This window comes from Phacochoerus africanus, chromosome 3 (assembly GCF_016906955.1).
Source record: "Phacochoerus africanus isolate WHEZ1 chromosome 3, ROS_Pafr_v1, whole genome shotgun sequence".
Lineage (NCBI taxonomy): Eukaryota > Metazoa > Chordata > Mammalia > Artiodactyla > Suidae > Phacochoerus > Phacochoerus africanus.
The window spans coordinates 45,803,150-45,828,786 of NC_062546.1; the positions used below are offsets into that span (position 1 = coordinate 45,803,150).

A 25,637-nucleotide genomic window follows, 5' to 3' on the forward strand; every position below is an offset into this window, starting at 1 on the left:
TAATCAGGGATTCAAAACAGTAAACAAACTGTTTTGAAACTGGAAGATCACCAAGGATGGCATCATTTTGATGCTTTTATTTGATTAGGTTGAATCCTATGAAATTGTATTTGGTGTTTTTAACCAATGCACATGATAATTTCCTACAACTCAATCTCTAGCTGTTGATACACTTCAAAGGACAGGTGGTAAGTGAAAGTGTCTTTAGGGGCCAACAAAGGAAAGTAATGTAACTCCTGGAATAAAGGATGTTCCAAGGAAAACTCACCAGTGTTCACTCCTTCTAAAGGCATGCAAAAGACAGCAATGTGTGACCAAACATGCCATCGTTAACAGTGCTGGAGTGAACCCTGAGGCTGTGTTTATGTCTGGTACCTTGAGCAAAAAATATCCTTTGGTCCTATCAGTAACTTTTAAAAGCAGTTCAAACAAAACATATGCCAATATGGCATGGATGGCAAATGAATTTTAACTTTAGCATCGAGTTCCATGTATTGCCTCTAGGGCCTTCTGAACATTTATGTTGAGAAAGATTCAGAACCATGCCTGTGGTTAATGCTGATGTCGCTCATGGGTGCAGGACAGAAAAGTGGGGGTATACAAGCTGTATATTTGTTATTCCTTAATGAGGGAATCAGGAAGATGATAAAGCCATTTCAAAGGAGGCTATGAAATACTGACACAAACATATATGTGTGTGAGCAACACATTAAAACAAACAAAAAAATCCCTTCAAACCTATAAAAAAATTTCTAAATTGAATATAAACCTGGTTAAAGTTCTACAGGTATACTAAACAAAACCTTTGAGTTATCTTCTCTGCCTTTATTATTTCATAGAAGTCAAAAATTTTAACATAACTTTAAGCATTTATTAAAATTAGTAAAAAAAAAAAAAGAATTGGGTGAATTAGTGTTTGTGAGGATTATTTACAATTAATTATATTAAATGTTTTAAGAATCCCCAGTGGAGGAATTAACCTTTTTAAAAAATTTGCGGTATTGTTGATTTACAATGTGTTCGTTTCAGGTGTATAGCACACTGATTCACTTATACATTATATATATGTACAATGTATGATGTATAAAATATAACAATATATAACATACAAATATTCTGTCAGATTCTTTTTCCTTATAGGTTACTACAAAATACTAAATACAGTTCTGTGTACTATAAAGTAGGTCCAGTTGGTTTTCTGTTTTATATGTAGCAGTATCTGTTAATCCCAAACTTCTAATTTATCTTCCCCCCACTTTGATAACCATCAGCTTTTTTTCTACATCTGTGAGTCTCTGTTTTGTAAATAAATTAATTTGTATCCTTTTTTTTTTTAAGATTCCACATATAAGGAATATCATATGATATTTGTCTCTCTCTGTCTGGCTTACTTTGCTGAGTATGATGATCTGCAGGTCCATCTGTATTGCTACGAATTGCATTATTTCATTTTTTTGGCGAAGCAATATTCCACTGTATATATGTGCCATATCTTTTAAACCTTCTTAACCATATACTTAACCTTGAATCAGAACAATGAGTGAGTTTGGAGGACAGTTTGGACTATGACTGTAGACTGCAAGTGAGCAGACATCAAAGAGCTTTTCAACCCCAAAGCTTTGTCTTGCTAAAGAAGCAAATGTTCAAGATTTTTGATGCATCAAATGACTAGTCAGAGATATGTCAAAGTCAAGAAAAACCAATGAAAAAGTAAAGATAGGGAGTTTACATAAAAAAGTAAAGAGGCAAGACCTCAGCTGAGGGATCAAGAGTTCATGGGCAAAAATGTCGATGTTTTGGTATAATGAATTAGCCTAAAAATATAGTTCTGACTAGTAAAGGCTTTGGGACAGAAAAGAGACCCTTAGAGGATTTTTCTTTGTTTCATCGTTTCATTTAAACTATAGCTGGAATATTGCTGTTGTTGTTGACTTAAATGCATCAGTGCTTTTCTACTAATTTTTAACTGTTTTTGCAAAACTCTTTACAGTTTTTTTCAGGTCCACTTAGGCACAAAGAAGAATGAAAAACCTTGAGAATTCAGATAGGAAAAACACTGTTTTTCTAAACAAATTAGTCTAATTAATAACAGTACAAGAAATGCAACTTCCATTCCTGCCAGCAGTAACTGGTCAGGGACAAATTCTTCAACCACAGGATGAACAAACTAGATGGGCTCTGATATCTCTTTCAGCTCTAAAATTCTATGACTTCAACTCGTTTAATAAATCGGGGGTGGTTATGAGATAAATTAAAACAAAATGTCCCATATTCGAATGAGATTATGAAACATCAAACCACAATTAAAAGCAATGTGATTCTTTTCTGGAATAAACTCAACAGGAAGAGAAGTTAAGTTTGTAAGGATAATGCCAGCTGAGAAAGGCTAAAAATAAATTCCCTTACATATTTTCTTAATAAAAGACTGGGATGCTTCCAAGTGGATATGTCACTCATATAATGGCACCTAAAGATCTTTGTAAGCATGTATATTGTTTGACTCACTTAGAGCCAAAGTAGGAAAAATATAAATCTCTTAAGGATTGGAAAAAAACACTGCTCTATGAAGCTTTTCCTTTTAAAAGATGTTCTAGTTTACATTGAAAAAGTGAAGGCTGGTGATCAAGAGGGAAAATATTTGACTTCAATGGGAAGGAACCATCTTCAAAAGGATACAGGAGGAAAATGGTCATTTAAAGGTCTCATCATTCTTTTTTTTTTATTATTATTATTTCTTGGGCTGCTCCTGTGGCATATGGAGATTCCCAGGCTAGGGGTTGAATCGGAGCTGTAGCTGCCAGCCTACGCCAGAGCCACAGCAACGCTTGATCCGAGCCGCGTCTGCAACCTACACCACAGCTCACAGCAATGCCGGATTGTCAACCCACTGAGCAAGGGCAGGGATCGAACCCGCAACCTCATGGTTCCTAGTTGAATTTGTTAACTGCTGCGCCACGACGGGAACTCCGGTCTCATCATTCTTTGGCAAAATCTTTGCTGAAAAGAAGCTCTCAAGTGTCACATAGCTTTGCACACATCCCATGGCCAGCAACTGTACCTTTGCTTCCTTCTGCTTCTCTCCTTCCCCTGGGTAGATAATAACTGAGGCTCTACTGGCATTCTCCTAAACATGTCAGGAAGACAGAAATTTGAAATTTTGTTGTGACAAGATAAGGCTTTCTATGGATGCTTGAAAATCTTGCAGTGTATCCAGCAACATTCAGCTGGATACATTTCACACTTAAACAATGCATGCCAAGGCCTTTGACTATACACTGGGGAACAAACTGCTCCCTTGTCTTCTTTAAACCTGGGACCATCTCATGGACACTGGGAACAATTAAGAAGAGGAGGATCTGTGTCCAATACAGGGAGAACAGAAGGGAACAATCTACAGATCTAAAGAGCTTTGTGCACTGGTTGTCCCATTTTCTCAGGTCTTGATCTTTTTAATCTCTTGACCTCTAGAAACCTACTTCCAACATAACTTTCCAACTGCACCTCTTGTTCCAGGCATCTAAGAAAAGATGTTTTGGTTTAAGTCTCTCCAGGAAGAAGACTCTGTTATCCTTACCTTTTATAATATGTTCAGACACAAGTATTCTCCCAGTTGAATTTTCTTGAACTCTTTCCTGGAGTCTTATGACCTACTAAAATCTAGATTGATCAATTAACATTTTTTCACTTCTATTTTTTGTTGAATATCTTTTATTTATTTATTTTGGAAACGATGTTTTCCTCTTTCATGGTTAGCTTTTCAGTGGGAGCACATTTGCCAGCAGCTTGCTGAGAAAGTGCTCCTGAGTGTTACATTTTTTAAGCCTTGTGTATCTAAAAATGGCTGCATGACATTGGCATACTCAATTGCTAGTTTAGCTGGGTATACTATTGCAGGCTGGAAATTTTTTCCTTTTAGATTTTAGTGAGATTTGTTTCATTGCCTTTTAGCTTCTAGTGTAGCAGTTAGGAGATTTGAAGACTTCCTTATTCATTATCCTATAAACATATGTGGCCTGTTTTTTTTATTTAGCCTTTTTTGGAAATTTCTACCATATTATTCAGTTCCAGTTTCTTGAGACTTCACCATAGTTTGCTTTGGTATAGGTTTATCTTTATCTCCTGTGCTGGACACTCTTGGAGCCCATGCAATGTGAAAGCTATTATCCTTCTATTTGGAATATTTTCATAAATTATCTCTATGCTAATTTCTGTTCTTTCTCTTCTAGAACATTATATTTTTTACATTTTTATACATTATCCCTCTGATTTTTTATTTTTATTTCTCTCTCTCCTTTCTGGGAGATTTCCACAACTTTATTTCCAACCATTTTGAGTATTTCATTTCTGCTACCTTTTAATGTCTCAGAGCCAGTTTATAGGCTCTGACATTTCCTTAAAAAAATAACATTGTTCTTTTTTCAGAAGTTCAATATGTTCTATTATCTTTCTAAGGAGATTAATGATATATGTATATGTGAAGTTGTCTTCTCGGTCATTGTTTTCCCCAAGGTTACTTTTATTCCTGCTTATTTCAACTTTTAAAGGACATTTTCCTTATATATCTAGAGATTTTTAATAGTTCATATTTCAACTAAAAAGCTGATTGGAATTTTCAAAGCCTCTGTATATCTGGGTATGAATTTGAAAAGTCTGAGAGTGATTAAAGCATCATTGTAGAGGGATCAGTCTTTGTCTCTTTGGAGTAACCCCTAATGCCAACACCTTTAGATCTTTCTTCTTGGGCTGATCAAGTCCTGAGAAAAGACCTGTTTAATCACTTGCCAGCAGGATAAAGGCCTGGATGCCAGTCTTCCAGAGCCAAGCAGGGGAAGAGGCACTCACTGTTTATGATAACTTTATTTCCTTGCTTTCAAATGGTAGCTCTGGCTTCACCAAGGACTGTGTTATCCTCAGACCCTCTGCTTTCTGGTCTCTAGAAAGTAAACCTTTAGTTTTCTCCCAGGCAGGAGTTCTGACTAATCTTTAAACACCTATAAACCACCTTTGCTTTTTTTTTTTTTTTTTTTGGCCTCACCTCTACACTCACTTCCAGAGGAACCTAACATCATCCATTGCTGAGACTTTTAAGATTTTCGTAGAAAAACTCAAGTTGCTCCCCAGGGTCTCACGTGACTAATCTACGATCAGTTTTCTCAGATGTGTTACAGCTGTAAAGCTATAGGTAGCTGCTAAAATTATGCAATCATTGTCTCTTATCCTATTATTTCCACCCTAACCATATTATATCTTTAAAAATATTTCTTTTAATGCTATTTTACTGTGGTTTCAAGAGAGAGTTTAATTAGATGAATATGTCTAGACTATTCTATATATCATGATGTTCCATGATTTTTCTACTATACCAGACTGCAGAATTTTTGTGGATTAAGCTTAAAAAGTCAGATTTCACATGCTTTGTCCATGAATCCTACAATTTTTTAGGTAAAATGAAATCAGATAGGAGAAACTGAAGGTCTGTCACAGATCAGCTTTGCCTGATCAGAGGCTTATCAGGGATCTCCCTGGTTTTCTTTTACTCACATCTTTCTGGTGAAAAGTATGCAGTGACTAGTATCTCACCACAGAGGGCACCATGTGGATAATTTGTCAGTCTGGATTTCCTTGCTGTGTCTTTTCTCAAGTAGAATGTAGTCAGAGTCACAGAGGCAACCTCAGCTCCCAGGTACTAATCAGGTGGAATATTTAACAGATGAGGTATTTCCTCCCTTATACTTTTCAGGACTCTCTGATTCTTCTCTGATATGGGCAGCACCAAAGCATTCTAGCTTTGCCTCAGGGAAGAAAAAGATGGCAGAGAAGGGAAAATTAAAGTAAGTGTATTGTTTCTGCTTGGTTATGAGGGCATTCTTCTACTACGGCTTCCTTGTCCCCATGCTTAGAGGAAGCCTCAAGTTTGACGTCCTGAAGAGAGAAGCCTGTGTCTCCTTTCCTTAGAGATGCTCCAGAAAGTTCCAAGCCCTCGTATTTTCCTACTGGCCAGAACAGCAGGAGAGTTTTAGCTTTATTTCCTCCCTCTGTCTAGTATCAGAGAGTATTAAAAAGAAAGGCATGAATATAGACCAGAAATAGGGGACTAGGGTAATTCTCAATAGAGCAAATCAATCCTTAAACAACACAAGAGTTGATTGTACTTCATTACATTGCCATAAGTTCCCTGCCCTGTCAATACTTCCTCCTCCTAATTTCTTTGCTCAGCTCTGCTAGAATTACTTTTGGAATTCACAAGTATGAAGTTTATTTGAAATAAACCCATAGGCTGTTCCTTTCTACTGAGAAGTTTAGGAAAGTGACTTTCAATAAGATCAGGTAACAGAAGTTGATGCTCCTCGTCACACCAAAATGTCTGAGCCTGAGGGCAAGTTCTTAGCACCAGAGTCTGTGCTGTGTGCTGTGCTCTAGGACTGGGTGAGGAAAAAGGACAGTGGGGCATGGGTGCAAGCTAATCTCTCTTTTTTTTTGTCATTTCTTAGGGCCACACCCATAGCATATGGAAGTTCTCAGGCTAGGTGTTGAATTGGAGCTGTAGCTGCCAGCCTACACCACAGCTCACAACAGCACCAGATCCTTAACTCACTGAGCAGGGCCAGGGATCTAACCATCCTCATGGATACCAGTAGGGCTTGTTACCACTGAGCCACGAAGGGAACTCACTAATCTATAAATAGAATTCATGGTACTTGACTAGGTGCCTTGAAAGTCCCCTGCTCAGGCTCTTTCCTGTTCATTGTGGTTACCAGGATGGTTACCTTGGAAATGACCTCACGGCATCAAAGCATCAATATGGAAATGCTCCTGAGCTGGTTCTTAAAGCAGATATAAGATGACAAAGGGCTAAAGTAAAAAAATAATGCTGTGGAGGGTCAAGGAAAGAGCATGTGTCATCGCATCCAAAAGAATAAAATACCTAGGAGTAAACTTACCTAAAGAGACAAAAGACCTGTATTCTGAAAACTATAAGACACTGATGAAAGAAATCAAAGATGACACACATAGATGGAAAGACATACCATGCTCTTGGATTGGAAGATTCAATATGATCAAAATGACTATAATGCCCAAGGAAATCTATAGATTCAATGCAATGCCTATCAAATTACTAAGGACATTTTTCACAGAACTCAAACAAAATAGTTTAAATTTTGTTTGGAAGCACAAAAGACCCAGAATAGCCAAAGATATCCTGAAAAAGAAAAATGGAGCTGGAGGAATCAGGCGCCTGGACTTCAGACTATACTACAAAGCAACAATCATCAAAATCATATGGTACTGGCGAAAAGACAGAAACAAAGATCAGTGGAACAGGATAGAAAGCCCAGAATTCAACCCATGCACCTACAGCCAAGTAATCTATGACAAAGGAGGCAAGAATATACAATGGAGAAAAGATAGCCTGTTCAATAAGTGGTGCTGGGAAAACTGGACAGCCACATGGAAAAGAATGAAATTAGAACACTCCCTAACACCTTACACAAAAATAAACTCCAAATGGATTAAAGACCTAGATATAAGACCAGACACTATAAAACTCTTAGAGGAAAACAGGCCAAACACTCTCCGACATAAACGACAGCAACATGTTCTCAGATCCACCTCTTAGAGTCATGACAGTAAAAACAAAAATAAACAGATGGGACCTAACCAAACTTAAAAGTTTCTGCACAGCAAAGGAAACCCTAAACAAAATGAAAAGACAACCCACAGAATGGGAGAAAATCTTTGCAAATGAATCGACTAACAAGGGATTAATCTCCAAAATTTATAAACAGCTTCTGCAGTTCTATACCAAAAAAACCAAACAACCTCATCACAAAATGGGCAGAAGATCTAAACAGACAGTTCTCCAAAGAAGACACACAGATGGCAAAAAAACATATGAAGGAGTTCCCACTGCGGCACAGTGGTTAACGAATCCGACTAGGAACCATGAGGTTGTGGCTTTGATCCTGGGCCTCGCTCAGTGGGTTGAATGATCCGGCATTGCCGTGAACTGTGGTGTAGGTTGCAGACACGGCTTGGATCTGGCATTGCTGTGGCTGTGGTGTAGGCCAGTGGCTTCAGCTCTAGTTGGACCCCTAACCTGGGAACCACCATGTGCCACGGGAGTGGCCCTAGAAAAGGCAAAAAGACAAAAACATATGAAAAGATGCTAAACATCACTCATTATTAGAGAAATGCAAATCAAAACCACTATGAGGTACCACCTTACACCAGCCAGAATGGCCATCATCAAAAAGTCTACAAACAATAAGTGCTAAGGAGGGTGTGGAGAAAAAGGAACCCTAGTACACTGTTGGTGGGATTGTAAATTGGTGCAACCACTGTGGAAAACAGTATGGAGGTTCCTCAGAAAACTAAACATAGAGCTACCATTTGATCCAGCAATCCCACTCCTGGGCATCTATCCAGAGAAAACTATGACTCGCAAAGACACATGTACTCCGATGTTCATTGCAGCACTCTGTACAATAGCCAAGACATGGAAACAACCTAAATGTCCATCGACAGAGGAGTGGATCAAGAAGTTAATGAACAAAATACCAGCATTTTTAGCCACATGGATGGACCTAGAAACTATCATGCTAAGTGAAGTCAGCCATCCAATGAGACACCAACATCAAATGCCTTCACTGACATGTGGAATCTGAAAAAAGGACAGACTGAACTTCTTTGCAGAACAGATGCTGATTCACAGACATTGAAAAACTTATGGTCTCCAGAGGAGACAGTTTGGGGGGTGGGAGGATGTGCTTGGGTTGTGGGATGGAAATCCTGTGAAACTGGATTGTGATGATCATTATAAAACTATAGATGTGATAAATTCATTGAGTAATAAAAAAAAGAATTTTTTTTTTTAAAAAAGGAACGAGCACATGACTAGCTGTGTTTACAAACAGTACTTAAAAAAAAGAATGGGAGTTCCCGTCGTGGCGCAGTGGTTAACGAATCCGACTAGGAACCATGAGGTTGCGGGTTCGATCCCTGCCCTTGGTCAGTGGGTTAAGGATCCAGTGTTGCCGTGAGCTGTGGTGTAGGTTGTGGACATGACTTGGATCCCGTGTTGCCATGGCTCTGGTGTAGGCTGGTGGCTACGGCTCCGATTGGACCCCTAGCCTGGGAATCTCCATATGCCGTGGGAGCGGCCCAAGAAATAGCCAAAAAAAAAAAAAAAAAAAGAATGGATTCTGACTTGAAAGAAAAAAAAAATATATATGCATATGCAAGCAGGATGATGAGACATAATAGCCTTCTAAGAGCTTCATGAATTTAATCTATTTTCCATATATTATGTAACACACCTTTATATACTGTATTTACTACATGCAAATAGTAACTCATTCTATCCTCATAATAATTCTACGAAGTGGGTACTATTTTCATGCTTATTCTATGAATTAGAAACTCCAGGCAAGTAGCTTGCCCAAGGGCCCAGGGCTTACAGGTGGATAAAGTGGGATTTGAACCCAAAGACAGGTTGCGTTTTCCATGCTATTAACTGCCATGCTAGCCTGCTGTAGAACACACCATTTAATATTGGGGGAAAGTAAACCATCACCATCATAAGGGGAAGAGCCAGCATTACCCATGTACTGACCATGTGCCAGGCACAGACACCCTCTGAGAGAAGTTCTTTTAAATTCCCATTTTCAGCTGAACAAACTGAGGCTTAGAGAGGGAAGCAATTTGTCTAAGGTCACAGGGGAACTCAGTGTGAGAGCTGGATCTGGAGGTGGTGCCATGCGATGGAAAGCCAGATGGTGGTGGGTGGTGAGTGCAACTGATGATGCTTTTCCCTAGAACTTTCCCAACATCAGCCTGGATGACAGACAAGAATGATGAAAGCAGAAGATCCTGCCTTCAAAGCAGTTGGCTTCAATCTGGGCACCCTGGATTAGTCCTAAAAATAGCCCTGAATGTGACCAAGAAAGTTTTTTTTTCCCCCATGATTTACTTATCTCTCTAAAACATGTGACGTTCATCTTTCTGTTAAAAGAAGCTGGGCTCAGGCAGGACAAATGACCCATCATCTGGCAGAGGCGTGAGGATTAGCTCTTTGATTTGGATTTGTCTATCAAAGTCTAAAGTTATTTTCCAGACTTAATTTGCATTCTAAATGCTGCATGTAATTTAAAGGCACCCTCTAGCATTCTTATTCTCCAGCCCAGGAGTCTTTCCTTTGGGGAGGACAACGAGTTATGCCAATGTGAGGACAGCAGAAATGCTAAACAGAAAACGTGATGTTTTGCAGCTTTTGCAAAAAAAAAAAAAAAATGCGGCTTACCTTGTAAAAGAAATAGCCAAACACATGCAAATAACATCCTTCAAAGCCTGGAAGCATGGAGAAATCTCTACAAATTATGCCTTGGAAGACAGATGGCCTGTAAATCCTCATAGTCATCACACAGTTGAGATGGGCAAAACTGGACAGCACGTCTGCCAGCTACCATGGCCACTACCCTCACTTTTTTGAGCCAAATGGCAATTAGGCAGGATCTGGCACTCACATGTTTGGATGTCATTGGGATTCAGGGGTTGCAAATCCATTCATCATCATTCAAGCCATGTTCTTAATGTAATGATAGCAGAGCCTGTTGGAAAGTTACTGGTCCAATGGCTTAGCACCTCCTAAAATCACTTCCAAGCAGAGCTCTGAGAAGGTATTTTCTTGGCTCACATTTCTTCCTGGTGCTGTGACCCTTATGTGAGTTCTGCTAGACCAGCTCAGAGAAAGTTTAACTGCAGATGGCTCTAATATCCCAAGGCTCACCCAAATCTATTAGCCTGCTTTCAGAAATAATCTATAAAGGGTTCCGTTTTCAATTACCTTTGCTTGGGCACAAACTTTCCTTTTACCTTTGCCAACTAGCTGTTTTTGTATGGTACATGAACTTTGCTGGCATCTTTGTCTATTTTATCAATTTCTTTCCAGTCCCGGAGTTAGTATATTCTATTCATGTTCTCATGCATTATGACTTTATCTTTGGCTGAAAAATGTCACACGTTCTTATTCTATCTTGATTGGGAAAAAAAAATTCTATTACCATCACTGTGTTCAAATTCAATTCCAAGATATCAGATCCATCCCATGACCCTGCCGTCATGGCTTTTATGCTCCTGGAGTCTTCCCTGTATTCTGTTGAACTTGTTAATGTGGTTTTGTGTGAAAGTTGTTAATAATAACACAACTTTGATTTAGCACTTTCCTTTTTTCAAAATATTCTCACTTTTGCACTTTATTTACTTCTCACTGTTCTGTTTGGTAGGTAAGAAAACATTTTATTATTGAACAGGACAGATACACTTTGACCTAGTGAGATTAAACAGCTCTCTCTTTTTGGTGGGGTGGGGGGCTGCATCTATGGCACAGGGAAGTTCCTGGGCGAGGGATTGAACCTGAACCACAGCAGCGACGCTGCTGCAGTGACAACACCAGATCTTCAACACGATGTGCCACAAGAGAACTCCTAAATGGTCCTTTTAATTTGACATGGCTAGATGAGAACAGAATCCAGATTATAACCCCGATCTCTTAAACATGGGCTTGGAGTATTTTTTACTAGATTTACATAAGGACTGATTTATCATTTAGGGCTAGAAGTCCCCAGAGGGTAAGGAATAGGTCCACTGCATTTTTTTTTTTTTGGTCTTTTTAGGGCTGCATCTGCAGCATATGGAGGTTCCTAGGCTAGGTGTTGAATTGGAGCTGTAGCCGCTGGTCTACACCACAGCCACAGCAATGCCAGATCCAAGCCGTGTCTTAGACCTACACCACAGCTCACGGCAATGCTGGATCCTTAATTCACTGAGCAAGGCCAGGAACTGAACCTGCATCAGAACCTAGTCAGATGTGTTTCCCCTGAGCCACAGTGGGAACTCCAGTCCATTGCATTTTATTAGAGTACTGTCTGTCACATTGTTCTATCAGGGGAGACCTTTCACAACGGTTCATGACGATACACAAAGGAGACCAAAATGTGCCAGATCTTTAAGCAGAATATCAAGTTCCTTGGTTAAGATGGACATTGGCTTTCTAAGGGCGAGAAACATGACCTTCACTTTGTTTACATCTTTCTTAGTGTCTAGCATAAAGGCGGGCTCAGGAGAATGCTCATTAATGCTTTCCAATGAGCTATTTAGAACACCTTATCTCTTTGGGCCTTAAATGCCACCTGACTCTAGTCTGTCCCCCATCCAGCCCTCTACCCTATAGCATTCCTAAATACAGCTTAAACATTGCTTCCTCTTCAAAAGCCTTCGAGGTCACATCTTTCCTCACAGAGGATGTTCTACAACAGTGAGGATCTCACAAAGATGAGAATGGCAGCTTTCTATTGTCCAGCTCAGAGGTGGACACGAGCAGTAAGACTCAGTGCATTGATTAAATAAATGACTGAATGATGGAGTTTCCATTGTGGCTCAGTGGTTAACAAATCCAACTAGGAACCATGAGGTGGCAGGTTCCATCCCTAGCCTTGCTCAGTGGGTTAAGGATCCAGTGTTGCCGTGAGCTGTGGTGTAGGTTGCAGATGTGAGTAGCTCGGATCCTGTGTAACTGTGGCTCTGGCGTAGGCCGGTGGCTACGGCTCTGACTTGACCCCTAGCCTGGGAACCTCCATATGCTGTGGGAGCAGCCCTAGAAATGGCAAAAAGACAAAAAAAAAAAAAAAAGACTGAATGAGCCAAGAGTAGCATCAGTTTCCATGCCCTTCTAGCCTTGGACCTAATTCCTTCTCAAAGTTTCCAAAGTTCTTTGTGCCTTCAAAGACTTAGTTTCCTCATTATTTAATGAAGATAATAGTACAGATTCAAAGATTGGTTCTGAGGTTTATACAAGAAAATTAACAGGTGAAGAGCAATTCATGGCACTCCCCAGAACCTCAATAAATAACATGCCCCTTTTCCTCAAAGCTTTTCCAGCACCTTAAAGACACTCATTAGAGACTGACTGGATGAATGAGCAGAGGAGTGCCATATTCTATCTGCAATTACAGTTGTTTTTACCTATCACCTCCTCTCTGAATTACAGTCTCCTTCACAGGGAAGACTTTATCTTGATTTTGTTCCACTTCTTTGTAGTTCTTAAGTTAGATGGAAAATATAGGTTAGATTAAAATATCCAAACAACTGCATCAGGGATGGTAGAATAAGGCAAAGAATTCAATGAACATCAGGTACTTGGACGATCCTTTTTGACACACTTGTTATACACTGGGGATTCTTGTTACAGCTGCAGAACTGAATGGAAAGATCCTTTTTCATACTATTGTGATCATGGTGAATATTGTCTTGTGGGTAATGACATTGAAGCTGACTGTACTGGGGCCCCAGGAGATACAGTGGGGCTGGACTTCCATCTGGATTTCTTGGCCTAATGGCTTACCTTCTGTACAGCAGATTGGAAGTGTTTGACATGAACACTTCCTAAGAGCATCTGCACACAGTAACTGTTTGAGAAACTGGTATGTGTTCTACACTGGCTTTTAGATTTTGCTCAAGACTGAGATGATGACGCAATACTTATTGGCTGCCTTTCCTTCATCATTCTCACTTCCTAAATTGCCCTTCTGGTGCTACCTGGGATCACCTCTCAAATAAAATCTTTATCCTTGGATTCTCCTCCCAGAGTCAGCTTCTGGGAGGACCTAAACAAAGACAAGTAGCAACATTGATAAAAAGCATTTGGGGCTCCTTTTCTACATATGAGGTTGAATGTTAGGTGATAAGTTTAAATGTTTCAAATATCCTCAGTTAAGAATTCTTCTTAAAATAATTCCTACTCTGCAGGTAATTTTGCTTTTGCAACTGGAGTTCTACAGACCACAGTGGTTCAGAGAGACAGAGCTCCTAGAATCTCTATAATGAATGAATGAAACTATCAGTCATTCTCAGCTTCCGGACACCATTTCTCCCAATACCATGGCATGTTTTTCAGCTTTTCTGTTAAGTGTTAGGGTAGAAATCCACCCCTTACCTCATTTGGCTTCCTTGTGGTCATTGTACATTCTCCATGGAGTTGACTCTCTGCATTCAGTGTGTTTCCTTCCTGCTTATTTGTGTTAAAACCAACTATCAACAAAACTCAGGTCTGGGTGAAGCAGATGTCGGGGGCCAAATGTTTGTGGCTTCCTGGCTTTTCTGCAGGGTAGTGCAGGACTGCTACGCTGTTCCTTCTAATTGAGCCATAGTCCCTTCCCCTCACCTCTGCTGAGAAGGGGAAAGGAGTAGTTGTCAGCCATTGTTAAAGCTTTGTTCTAATAAGAGGTTACCTCTAAGGGAAAAATAGCCATTACCTGCTTTGTTTTAGTAGTTCTCACATGCAATGGCAAGGCATCTTGGGAAGGTATTAGTCTGAAGAGGGAAAAAGTTTTTAACCAAACTCAGCAGACTGGGCTAGATTATGTTACCAATTCATTTTCCCGACTCTGGCATTTGTTTTTTCCTTTTACTACATATATTTTTCCTAACTGGTTGTTTCTCTGAACAAAGGACATTCTAGCTGTGAATGGACATGGTTGTAGCTCTCTGGTTAGAGTGATGCTTCTGAGTAGACACTTAGGTCTCTGAAAGAAAGGATGCAAGAGAAAAAACCAGGGCTGCTGGGCCAGGCATTTGCTTTCCTCAACCCCAATTCCTGCCTCCTGGGAAAGGAGGAAATGCAATCAAGAAAGGAAAGGGAAGGAAGTTACAAGTCTCTAACGAACAATGGATTCATAATGGTTGTCTTGGAAAAAAAAATTTTTTTTTTCATTTTTGCCAATCTCAAGTACTTCAGAGAAGTTTATGAACATATAAAACACAGAGTTAAGAGGAGCTTGGAATATACTCACGGGTGATAACATCATTCTATGACCTTCCACAGAGGCAAGAAAGTCAATAGGTGGGATTTAAATGTGATCATAATCAATAAAATACTAGAGTGCCTTTTGGGCAGCTTTCTCAGTGTAGTAACTTAATTAAAGCATGAAAAGAACTGGCTACATCATACAGCTTTCATCTGTTACTGTCTTTTAGGAAGAAAATCTGTCTCATTTAAGTTGACTTTGTTCATTTATTTCTGTCTTTTTATTTCTTGTATAGATACACAGGTCATCCATACAAAAATACAATGGATGCCACCTTAATGGTGAGGCAGATCATTAAGCCAGTCAATATCTTCTCTAGATGAGTGTTTTTTAAGCTGAGCATCCTGAATCTCCTGGGGCTTGGGCAGAAGTGGCTGCAGAGAATGAGATGGAGCAGAAGAGGAAACGGGAGAAGGGCAGCCACTACCAGCTACAATGCCAGCTCCCCTCACTCAACCAAATACTGCAAATCTAAAGGTTTTTCCTATACATTGGCTAATCCAGTGGGCTTTGTTAGGAAAAAATGAACACAAATAAAAGGCTGCTATGCCAAGGGCAGTCTGAAAACCACTGCTATAGATGCAAAGTGCTAACTTCTAAATAGCTGGCATTGCATCTCTTTCCTGAGCAAATCCTAGTGGAAGGTTCCCCTAGTGGGGCCCAGAGTAGTGCAGAGTGGTGCACAGAGAGTAGGACTGTGTTTCCTGTGTTCTGCCCTGGAACACTGGAAACACAGTCCTACTCTCAACATGGTCACTTTTTTTTTTTTTTGTCTTTTTGCTATTTCTTGGGCTGCTCCCGCGGCATATGGAGGTTCCCAGGATAGGGGTCGAATGGGAGCTGCAGCCACCAGCCTACACCAGAGCCACAGCAACTCGGGATCCGAGCCGCGTCTGCGACCTACACCACAGCTCACGGCAACACCGGATCGTTAACCCACTGAGCAAGGGCAGGGACCGAACCCGCAATCTCATGGTTCCTAGTCGGATTCGTTAACCACTGCGCCACGACGGGAACTCCAATATGGTCATTTCTTTAGCTGCCTCTTCTACGACTTGAGAGTTTGGGTTAAATGGCTAAGTCCCTTGTAGACAGGAGATCCCATGATTAGAGCCACTGGCCAGGACTTCAGAATGGTAACAGCTAAGACACTTATGTGCCAGGTTGGAAAGGATGAGTCATAGGTACAGTCCTCCTTCCTTTTTTTTTTTTCCTCTCTCAATGCTCAGCTACTCTGACTTTACCCATTTTTCACTTTAGATTCTGTTAAGGCCATTTATAGAAAAGTGCTTATCTTGGTTTGGGTTCATTTTTTTTTTTTTTTGTCTTTTTGCCATTTCTTGGGCCTCTCCCATGGCATATGGAGGTTCCCAGGCTAGGGGTCGAATTGGAGCTGTAGCTGCCGGCCTACACCAGAGCCACAGCAACACCAGATCCAAGGCACGTCTGCAACCTACACCACAGCTCATGGCAACACCAGATCCTTAACCCACTGAACAAGGCCAGAGATCGAACCTGCAACCTCATGGTTTCTAGTAGGATTCATTAACCACTGAGCCATGACGGGAACTCCTAGTTTGGGTTCTTCTAAAAGTGGGCTTTTAGATTAGGATTTGAGTGTAAGGGAATTCCCATCGTGGCTCAGCGGAAACAAATCTGACTAGCATCCATGAAGACGCAGGTTCCATCCCTGGCCTTGTTCAGTGGGTTAAGGATTCAGTGTTGCCATGAGGTATGGTGCAGGATGCAGACATGGCTTGGATCCCCTGTTGCTGTGGCTGTGGTGTAGGCTGGCAGCTACAGCTCCAATTCAACCCCTAGCCTGGGAACATTCATGTGCCACAGGGGTGGCCCTAAAAAGAAAAAAAAAGAAGGATTTGAGTATAAATTGCTTCCTTTGGATATAACACAGGAACTAACAGTAGGGGAGCTGGAGTGGCAAAGGATGCTGTTGACTGTGCTGGAAACATGGGTACCAGGGGAAACTGGATAAGCACTGATGTTTGCTAGTGTTGGTATCATCCCCTTTTACAGATGAGGAACCTGAAGTTCAAGTAAGTCAAGTCACTCACCTGAGTTTAACTGGCTTAACCATAACTCGATGCCAGCCTCTTTCCTTAACTATGGCATGTTTGATCTCTCAAGGCTGCACAATGGACATTAATAAAAATAATATTTATTGCTTATAACATCTACGTGGTAAAGGGAGGTGGTGCTGGGAAAGCAATGATTTTTTAAAATTCTACTAGGAATATTAAGTGATAAAGTAAATGGTAAGATTTCAGTGTAAATCTTTACATTTAAACTATAATTATTATTCCATTTTAATAAAACTATAGATAACTATAGGGCTTCAATGGCCTTTCAAGGAGACAGAACTCAAAGCCTCTGGCCAAGACAATTACCAGACCCTTATCATCGCCCACCCATCTCATTGTAATACCTCCCCCAATGCCTTGAGCAACCTGGCCTACTCCTTCTTGCCCCCTACTAGGAAAAGCAGGTGGCCCAGTCCTCACCCTGCCTTCATAGGGGCCTTATAGGCCAAAATCAATCAGCAAGTGTAGTCTAGACCCCTCTTTCACTAACCAATCAGCCAGTCAGCAAGTGTATCCTGAGACCTCTCCTGCCTCTGGGCTATAAAAAGAGACATGACCATGAGCTCAGCATCAGCCCTCCCTGATCATCAGGAAGTTGTCCTACTGCTGTAGCAGTGCCTCTCATCTTAAACTCTTTTCACTTTGGGGTTGGCTCTCCCTGTGTGTCAGGAAGTCATCCCGCCGCACTTGCAGCATCTCTTATCTCAATGAACTCTACTTTCTCACCATCTCGCATGATCAATAAACTCTTCTTTCTTTTCCCCCCTATATGAGTCTGGAAATTCTTTTCCGACCTGTGTGCACAGACCATGACATTTTGGTGTCCTGTACAGGACCTTACTGGGGGGTCTCTCCTATACAGACCACGACAAAAATAATGACTAAGTCATAAATGAACACAGGGTACAGATATGACTTGCCATATTTTTTCAGTTTTCATTATCAAGAGAGTCTAATTTATTATTAATTGAAATAAGTTTTTTTTTTTCCTTTTATGGCTGCACCCTTGGCATATGGATGTTTCGGGGCAGGGATTGAATCCAAGCTGCATCTGAAATGTCAAAGCCAGATCCTTTAACCCAGTGCACTGGGCCGGGGATTGAACTGGCACCTCCGCAGCAACGGCGGCCGCTGCAGTTGGATTCTTAACCCACTGTGCCAGAGGCCACAGTGAGAACTCCTAATCCACAATAAATTACATAAGCCTGTTAGTCAGGAGACAGCAGTGTTCAGGAGTGCCTCTGCCTGTTGCTGTCAATCTTACTTCCAGACCCATAAATGGGTTGAAATAATTGGGTATAAGTGCCAATTATCATTTTTTATTAGTTCAGATTAACAAGGGTTTAGTGGGAGTTCCTGTCATAGTTCAGCATTAACGAACCCGACTGGTATCCATGAAGACTTGGGTTTGACCCCTGGTCCCGCTCAGTGGGTTAAGGATCTGGTGTTACTATGATTGTGGTGTAGGCTGGCAACTGCAGCTCTGATTCTATCCCTAGCTTGGGAGCTGCGGCCTTAAAAACCAGAATAACAAAAAACAAGGGTTTAGTGGCAACAATTCATAATGCAACCTTCTTATCATGAGCAACTTAATTCTCCCAGCAAAATTCTCTCAGGAAAAATTTTCAAAGATGAGAAAAACCAGGGGGTGGGACTGGTCCAAAAGATTAAATCGCTTATCAAAGTAAGGTAAACAGTGATGATGGATTGTTGATTTCTGACCCAGTTTTAGTGGATCTGCCATCTCCATCTACCTGGTGACTATTCCTCCTTTTTCTAGGCAGCACTCCCCTGAAGAATTTCAGGGAAGTATCATTCTCCCACTGTCAGTCCTTGTGGTTCAGGTAGCTGACCCTTTATTGCTCTAGGGAAGGTCATGTGACAGAAGTCTGTCCAGTGGGTACATTTCATCCTCCAAGCTACAGTGATCCTAGTTCAGGAGTGGCTGTGGGTGACTTAAGCCAAGCTCTGGTTTCTTTTGTTTTTTTTAGGGCATATGGAAATTCCCAGGCTAGGGGTCAAATCAGAGCTACAGCTGCTGGCCTGTGCCACAGCCACAGCAACGCCAGATCTGAGCTGCATTTGTGACCTACACCACAGCTCATGGCAACACCAGATCCTTAACACACTGACTGAGGCCAGGGATCAAACTCTCATCCTCATGGATACTAGTCAGGTTTGTTTTCACTAAGCCACAACAGGAACTCCATGGTTTCTGGTACTTCATATGGAACAAGAAGTACAAAGAATTTCTGTATATTGAAATAGATAGGCCTGAGCTATTGTTGGCTTTCTTGTCACTTCAGGAGAGTCTGCCCACCAAGAATTACAGGCAGTACAGAGGACATAATGGGAGATGAAAGACAATTCTTGATGATGTCACTTGATCCTCTGGATATAGACATGGCTGAAATCATTAATTCCTTCACTTTTTGCTTAAATGCACAAGTCAATATCTTTCAGTGATACAGTTTGAGTAAAGTTTGTCTTATTTATTTATTTGTCTTTTTCCAGGACCACACTCATGGCATATGGAGGTTCCCAGGCTAGGGGTCTAATTGGAACTGTAGCCGCCAGCCTATGCCAGAGCCACAGCAGCGTGGGATCCAAGCCACATCTGTGACCTATACCACAGCTTATAGCGACACCGGAGCCTTAAAACACTTCTCGAGGCCAGGGATTGAACCCGAAACCTCATGGTTCCTGGTCGGATTTGTTAATCACTGAGCCAGGATGGGAATTCCTGTCATTTTTAAACTAAAGGAGTTCCAGCTAATACTACAGGTTATAAGATTCCCAAGTACAGTGCTCTCTCTAGCACATTCTGGGTGCTTCTTGCTGTTGACAATAATGACACAATATAGTTCACTTGCATGAGTATTTTAAAATTAAACATTATTGAAAATACAATAGGGCTATTTCTACTGATGCAAATCATTATTAGCTTAGGTCTATTTGAAGCAAAAATACAAGCTATACCTGAACTTCTATTTGCTTTGCTTAAAACCAAATTGGTCTGCTATTATTAAGTGGAATTCATTTCACCTATTAAACTATTAACACAGGGAGTACTGATCAAATACTAAAAGAGATTATGTAGCTTCATATTTATGATTTAATTGCAACAAAGCAGAAAAGCTTCTGTACACTACACCTGGTAAAAATTCAAGAGGAAAAACCGATGCTAAAAAAAGAAATATAGCTTGAAACATCTGCTAATATTATAATCTGTTATATTAATTCAATCGCTTAACAAAGCTTCATGAACACCTGCTCTTCACAGAAGAATAAAACATGAACAAACTCAACTGTTTTCTTTTTTCTTTTTCTTTTTTTTTTTTTTCTTTTAGGGCTGTGCCCACAGGATGTAGAAGTTTCCTGGGCCAGGAACTGAACCCATGCCACAGTAGTGACCTGAGCTGCTGCAGTGACAATGCCAGATCCTTAAGCCTCTGAGCCATGAGAGAACTCCATCAACTGTTTTCTTTTGGTCTGGCAGTTTATTTTATCAAAATTTGGCCTTCTTTTACAGGCACAGAATCTAAAGGTCTAAGGTACAAATATAACTATTTCATTTTTTCATATTAATTGTACCCACTGGCTTTCTTCTAAAGAGTTTAAACGATTAAAAAAAAAAAACCTCCAAGACATTAGTCTTCAAAGTGACAGTCATAACCCTTTGGTTTGGAAGAGGCAGGGGTCACTGTGTAATCCTGTGTTAAGCACCATTAGGCCTACAGTGCAAACAGCATGGCAAGAAAAAAAACATTTGTTGATCTGGGGCCACAGTGTTTTCCAGTGTGTGATTTTTACTTGTAAAAATAAACCTAACTCCCTTGAGAACAGTATCTTCTGCAACAAGATTCCAACTCTGTGAAACCCAAACATGTTAAACATTTGGCCTTAGACTGCACAGAAATCTTCTGATTATTTATAACCAATACGTACATCCAGGAACAGAAATTCCAGCGTGGAAATGTGGCTCACATACTAATGATAGCAGGCCCATGATGCATCACCATCTATTATCTCACCTGAATTTTCACCTCGCACTTGCAGGTGCTGTGCCATCAGTCAGCTCACCTATGCTCAGCTTTAGCCATTAGGCTTTTAGTCACATTGAAAATTTTTCATTTAATTTTCAATTTCCTTTTATGTAAAAACTATATAAAATGAAAATAAAAACTAAACACCAGCATATGTCAACTTTGTGTATTGCTTAACACCTACTTTAAAATATAACTTTCTTGATATCAGAGTATATGTATATTTATGTATATGTGTATAGTATATTATATATATATCTTATTCCTGTAATTTTATATTAAATATAGGCAATATGGAAGTGTCTTTCTCAGATAAATGAGACTGAGTTTATGGGCTAGTTTAATTAATGCTTGGGCACATTTGAAGAACTACTCAAAATGTAAGCTGCAGCAGAAAAAATGATAATGTTATGTTAAATTTCTCTATTTTCTTATGTGTTTGTTGATCAAAACATATTAACTAGTTGATTGAAAGTTAAAAACTTTGCTTTCTCAAAGAGCATCTTGGTAGGCAATCTTAGGTCAGTCATTTGACCTCTAAGCCTTGGTTTGTTTCTTTGCAAAATGACAAGGTATATTTTGAAAGTCCCATGATAAATGAGAGCTAATTTCCTTGCATATCAGTTATCATATTGAAGCCATATAATAAACACTTTCAATTTGTACTTGTAATAGAAAGGAGTTCCTGTAAAGATCTTAAAGTCAAACATCAAATATTATAAGCTGCAAAATCAAGTAAAAAAATGACATCATCAGAAAAAATATTTCAAACTCTTGGTTACTAAAAAATTGAGGTCTAACCCAACAATTTCTTTTTCCTACAAATGAAGATTTCAAAATTGTTATCTTTTTGACTCTGAAACAACAGTTTATAGAATAATAAGACAATCCTCTCTAATTGTCTATGTTCACATAAACAGGGCCAATTCAGCAAACAAAATAACTTGGTATGAGACATCTCATGTTCATCTTCCTACTGGTGTTTTATGTTTGAGAAATAAATGCTGTGAGTTGAAATAATCGCATCAAGGCTGACATAGAGGCTTCATGATCAATGTCACATTAAATTGTAGAAAAATAAAGTTGCTATTTTAAGTATACATGAATTTGTGTCTATCAGGATTATGGAAGTCATATCTAGTACAGCTATAAGATGGCACTAAATACTCCTGCAGATGCTAAGAGACAGAGTCTTAATTCCCATGAGAATAAAAATTGGATCTTCCAGGATTGAGATGGTTGTATAAGAACCTATTGCAATTTTTTTTTCCTTTGTATCCTCAGAGTATGATGTATGGTGCATCCCTTGCTAGATGAAGCATGGACCATCAGCAGTGTGGTGTGAAGGGAGGAGAAAAGGTCAACATTTAGGTTTTGAAGTGCCTCAGTGGTTTCACAAAAGCTTTTTGCTTTGCTGGTGTCATGGGCTAGCCGTTTTTGAGGTCTTGTCAAATGTGTTAGGTATTTTTGGTGAAGTTTGGATTTTAGAAGGGAACTGTCAATCTATCTGGGCAAAATCTCTAAGGAGTTGTTCCCTGCTTCTTGCGAAGGAGAAATCCCATCTCTGTGGCACCAGAGAAGAAAGACAGTCAGATCTGAGGAGGTTGTGGGGGCAGGCCAGGCAATGCCAACATGTACTGTTGGGTCAGTTGTTTCCTTTGACCTGGGCAACAATTAAGAATGATGATGAAAAGAATTTGAAATAGAATGGGTGTATGAATATGTCTAACTGAATCAACTGTTGTACAGCAGAAATTTTCACAACCTTGTTAATCAACTATATATCAATGAAACTTTAAAACAATGAATAAGAAGGCATGATGACAACAACAAAGGCAAAGTGCCTGACGAAGAAACTAAAGCCAAAATATGTAAAATAATAAAACCGAGAACTAAAAAAAAAATCATCCATAAATTCCCAACTAATAATAGTAGGATAAAATTAATGATAAGATTTTACTTTGATACTTAATAATTTCATTGTTCACTTAGAGGACCAGTTCCAGAAAACATACAGAAGTTTAAAAACTTCTTAATCTACTTTTATGATAACCACTCTTATTAATAACCATAAGTTTGCTAGAGCTTTTTGTTAGTTACAAATTGCTTGCATATTAATGTAAAATTTATTTCTTCTTAATAATTGGTTAATTGCACTTTATTTTCTCCCTATGGACTATCTAGGCAATTTACAATAACTTCAGTGATAATACACTAATTTTCTCAGTGAAGGTATTTCAATCCAGATAAGACTTTGTCTTACTGGTAAAGGAACAGCTGATGATCCTGTTCAAGGCAATGATGCCACATATAATTGAAAACTCCAGCAATTAAGTCTTCATAATCTCATTTTAGCAAGTCATTTCTCCAGAATCAAAAATATAATGACTTTTAGGAAACTTAGTGCTGTCTTTCTGATACCAATTTTTTTCTACAAACACTTTTTTTTAACATATATAAAAGTTTATATTTTTTCAAGTGGAAAAATTCATCAATAGTGTATACTAGAATAAGATAAAGGTCTGATGGACTGAATGTTCTCTTTAGTTTTAGAGATTTAGAAAAAACTCTGGGACATGTCAGAGAACTAGAAACAGACTCAAGGGGGCAACCTTTAAGATTGTGAAATTCCTGTTTGAAAAAAAAGATGCATTCAGTCACTGAGAAATTTAAAACAAAGCAAATAATTAGAAATTTAAAAAACAATGTTACATACACACATATACATAATAATAACAAAAACATCACATATCAAAGTTTTAAAAAAAATCCTATGATTAAATCACCATGATTTTTTTTTTTTTTAAGGGCTCCACCCACAGTGGAAGTTCCCAGGCTAGGGGTCCAATTGGAGTGGCAGCTGCAGGCCTAAACCACAGCCACAGCAATGCCAGATTTGAGCTGCATCTGCTTGGGTCAGTGAGTGGAACCTCAACCCACTGAGCCACAACAGGAACTCCAAACCATCAGTGATTTAAGACAGAAAGAAAAGCAGGCATACAAATGTGAGAAACTGCTCTAAATGATCCTTGATGTTCCTGACTACCAGGAGTGGCCCACTCACAATGAGAACTTGAGTTTCACTCTAGTGCAATGAAGTGGACTGACCTTTTTTGGCGAGGCTGCTGTTGGGTTCATACTTCTCAATCAGCACTTGAACTTGCTCTTGCTTTAAGGGTGGGTAAAGTATTTCGTTTAGCCGGGGATCTCTCTGTTTTAGATTGATAAAATCCATCATCTGATCAACTGTAAGGTATGGTTTGCTTTTGGCACCACTAAAAACAATTACAAACCAAGTAATTAGAATATTCTTCCTTCAGGTCTTATTCATATGCTTGCATTCACCTGCATGGAAAAAAATTCCTGCCATACCTGGCAAGACATGCTATATTGGGATTCCTATCTTGGCCTAAAAACAATGTATTGTTCCATCACAACTGCTTTATCTCTATGGGATAATCACTGCCACAAAATCCCAATGACCTTGAACTCTACCAGGTGCATAAGAAAACCACAGTAGGGAAACATTGCATCTTGTGTGTGAAGACACATAACTCTAAACGGAACACAAAAGTATAGATTGTTTTTTGATTATGACACTAAACTTTTGGTTTAGTCATCAAATTTTCATTGCCCACTTAATCATTTAAACCTATATTTATCATTACTAAAAAAAAAAATACGTTTGGGCACATTTTTCTTTTCATTAAAATTATGCTTCTGTAAGAGTCTATAACCCTGCAATATAGTGTGATTCAAACTTCCCATTTCTATCCTGTTGATAATCCAAAGGCAAGTTCAATGGTACAGATGTTGCAGATATTCAATAAATAATTGATGGCAATGAACAGGACAAAGTGAGTAATCCAGTATGAGTCTTAGCACTGACTGTTTGCTTGTTTCCATTGTTTTTGTTTTCATTTTTGGCCACCCCTCAGCATATGGAATTCCCATGCCAGAGATCAGATCTGAGCCGCAGCTGTGGCAACTCTGGATCCTTGAACCCACTGTGCTGGGTGGGGATTGAACCTGTGTCCTGGTGCTGCAGAGACACCTCAGACCCTGTTGTGCCACAGTGGGGGGAATCCAGTTTATCAACTTCGGATTGAACTGAATCATGTAGATTTCAGTATATCAAGAAAGGTAAATTGCTATTTCCCTATATTTGCTTTGTTACTTTTTTTCATTCATTAAAAAAAGAATGCCTATATAATTTCTAACATAAAATCAACTAATTTTCAACTAGGAGGGTTCTTAGTCATCCAAACTTTTCATTTCATTAGCGCAATGCAAAGAGGTAAAATGACTGGTTCCAGGTTCACTGTTCTTTCTGCAGCATGAAACTATCTCCTCTGAATAAGCCTAGATGCTACTCTGTTCTAGCCATAATCTTCAAACCACAGAGAGGCCCCTGAGGACATGAAAACTACACCCTGCAACCAATCACAACAAACTACACCCATTCAAAGCAGTGGTTGAATCTCAAGGGTAGGAATGTGTGATTGTCTCCAAAAAATTACACAGAAGCACTGCTTTATTCATTGTGTACAAAGAGGTTCTTCAATCCCCTCTTCTGCTCAAAATCCTGCCCTAACTGCCCTGAGCACCACTGCAAGCCAGAACAAGCGGAT

The 25,637-nt window shown here is 39.6% G+C and overlaps 1 protein-coding gene across 2 annotated transcripts in view; it reads right to left on the bottom strand.

Annotated features, from left to right (window-relative positions):
• PLCB1 (phospholipase C beta 1) overlaps window positions 1-25,637 on the bottom strand; it is a 731,149-nt gene that overhangs the window by 195,199 nt on the left and 510,313 nt on the right. For both annotated transcript variants that reach the window (XM_047771691.1, XM_047771692.1), the window contains exon 9: window positions 24,115-24,281. In XM_047771691.1, coding sequence (XP_047627647.1) covers window positions 24,115-24,281 — 167 coding nt within the window. The remainder of the gene's footprint in view (window positions 1-24,114; window positions 24,282-25,637) is intronic.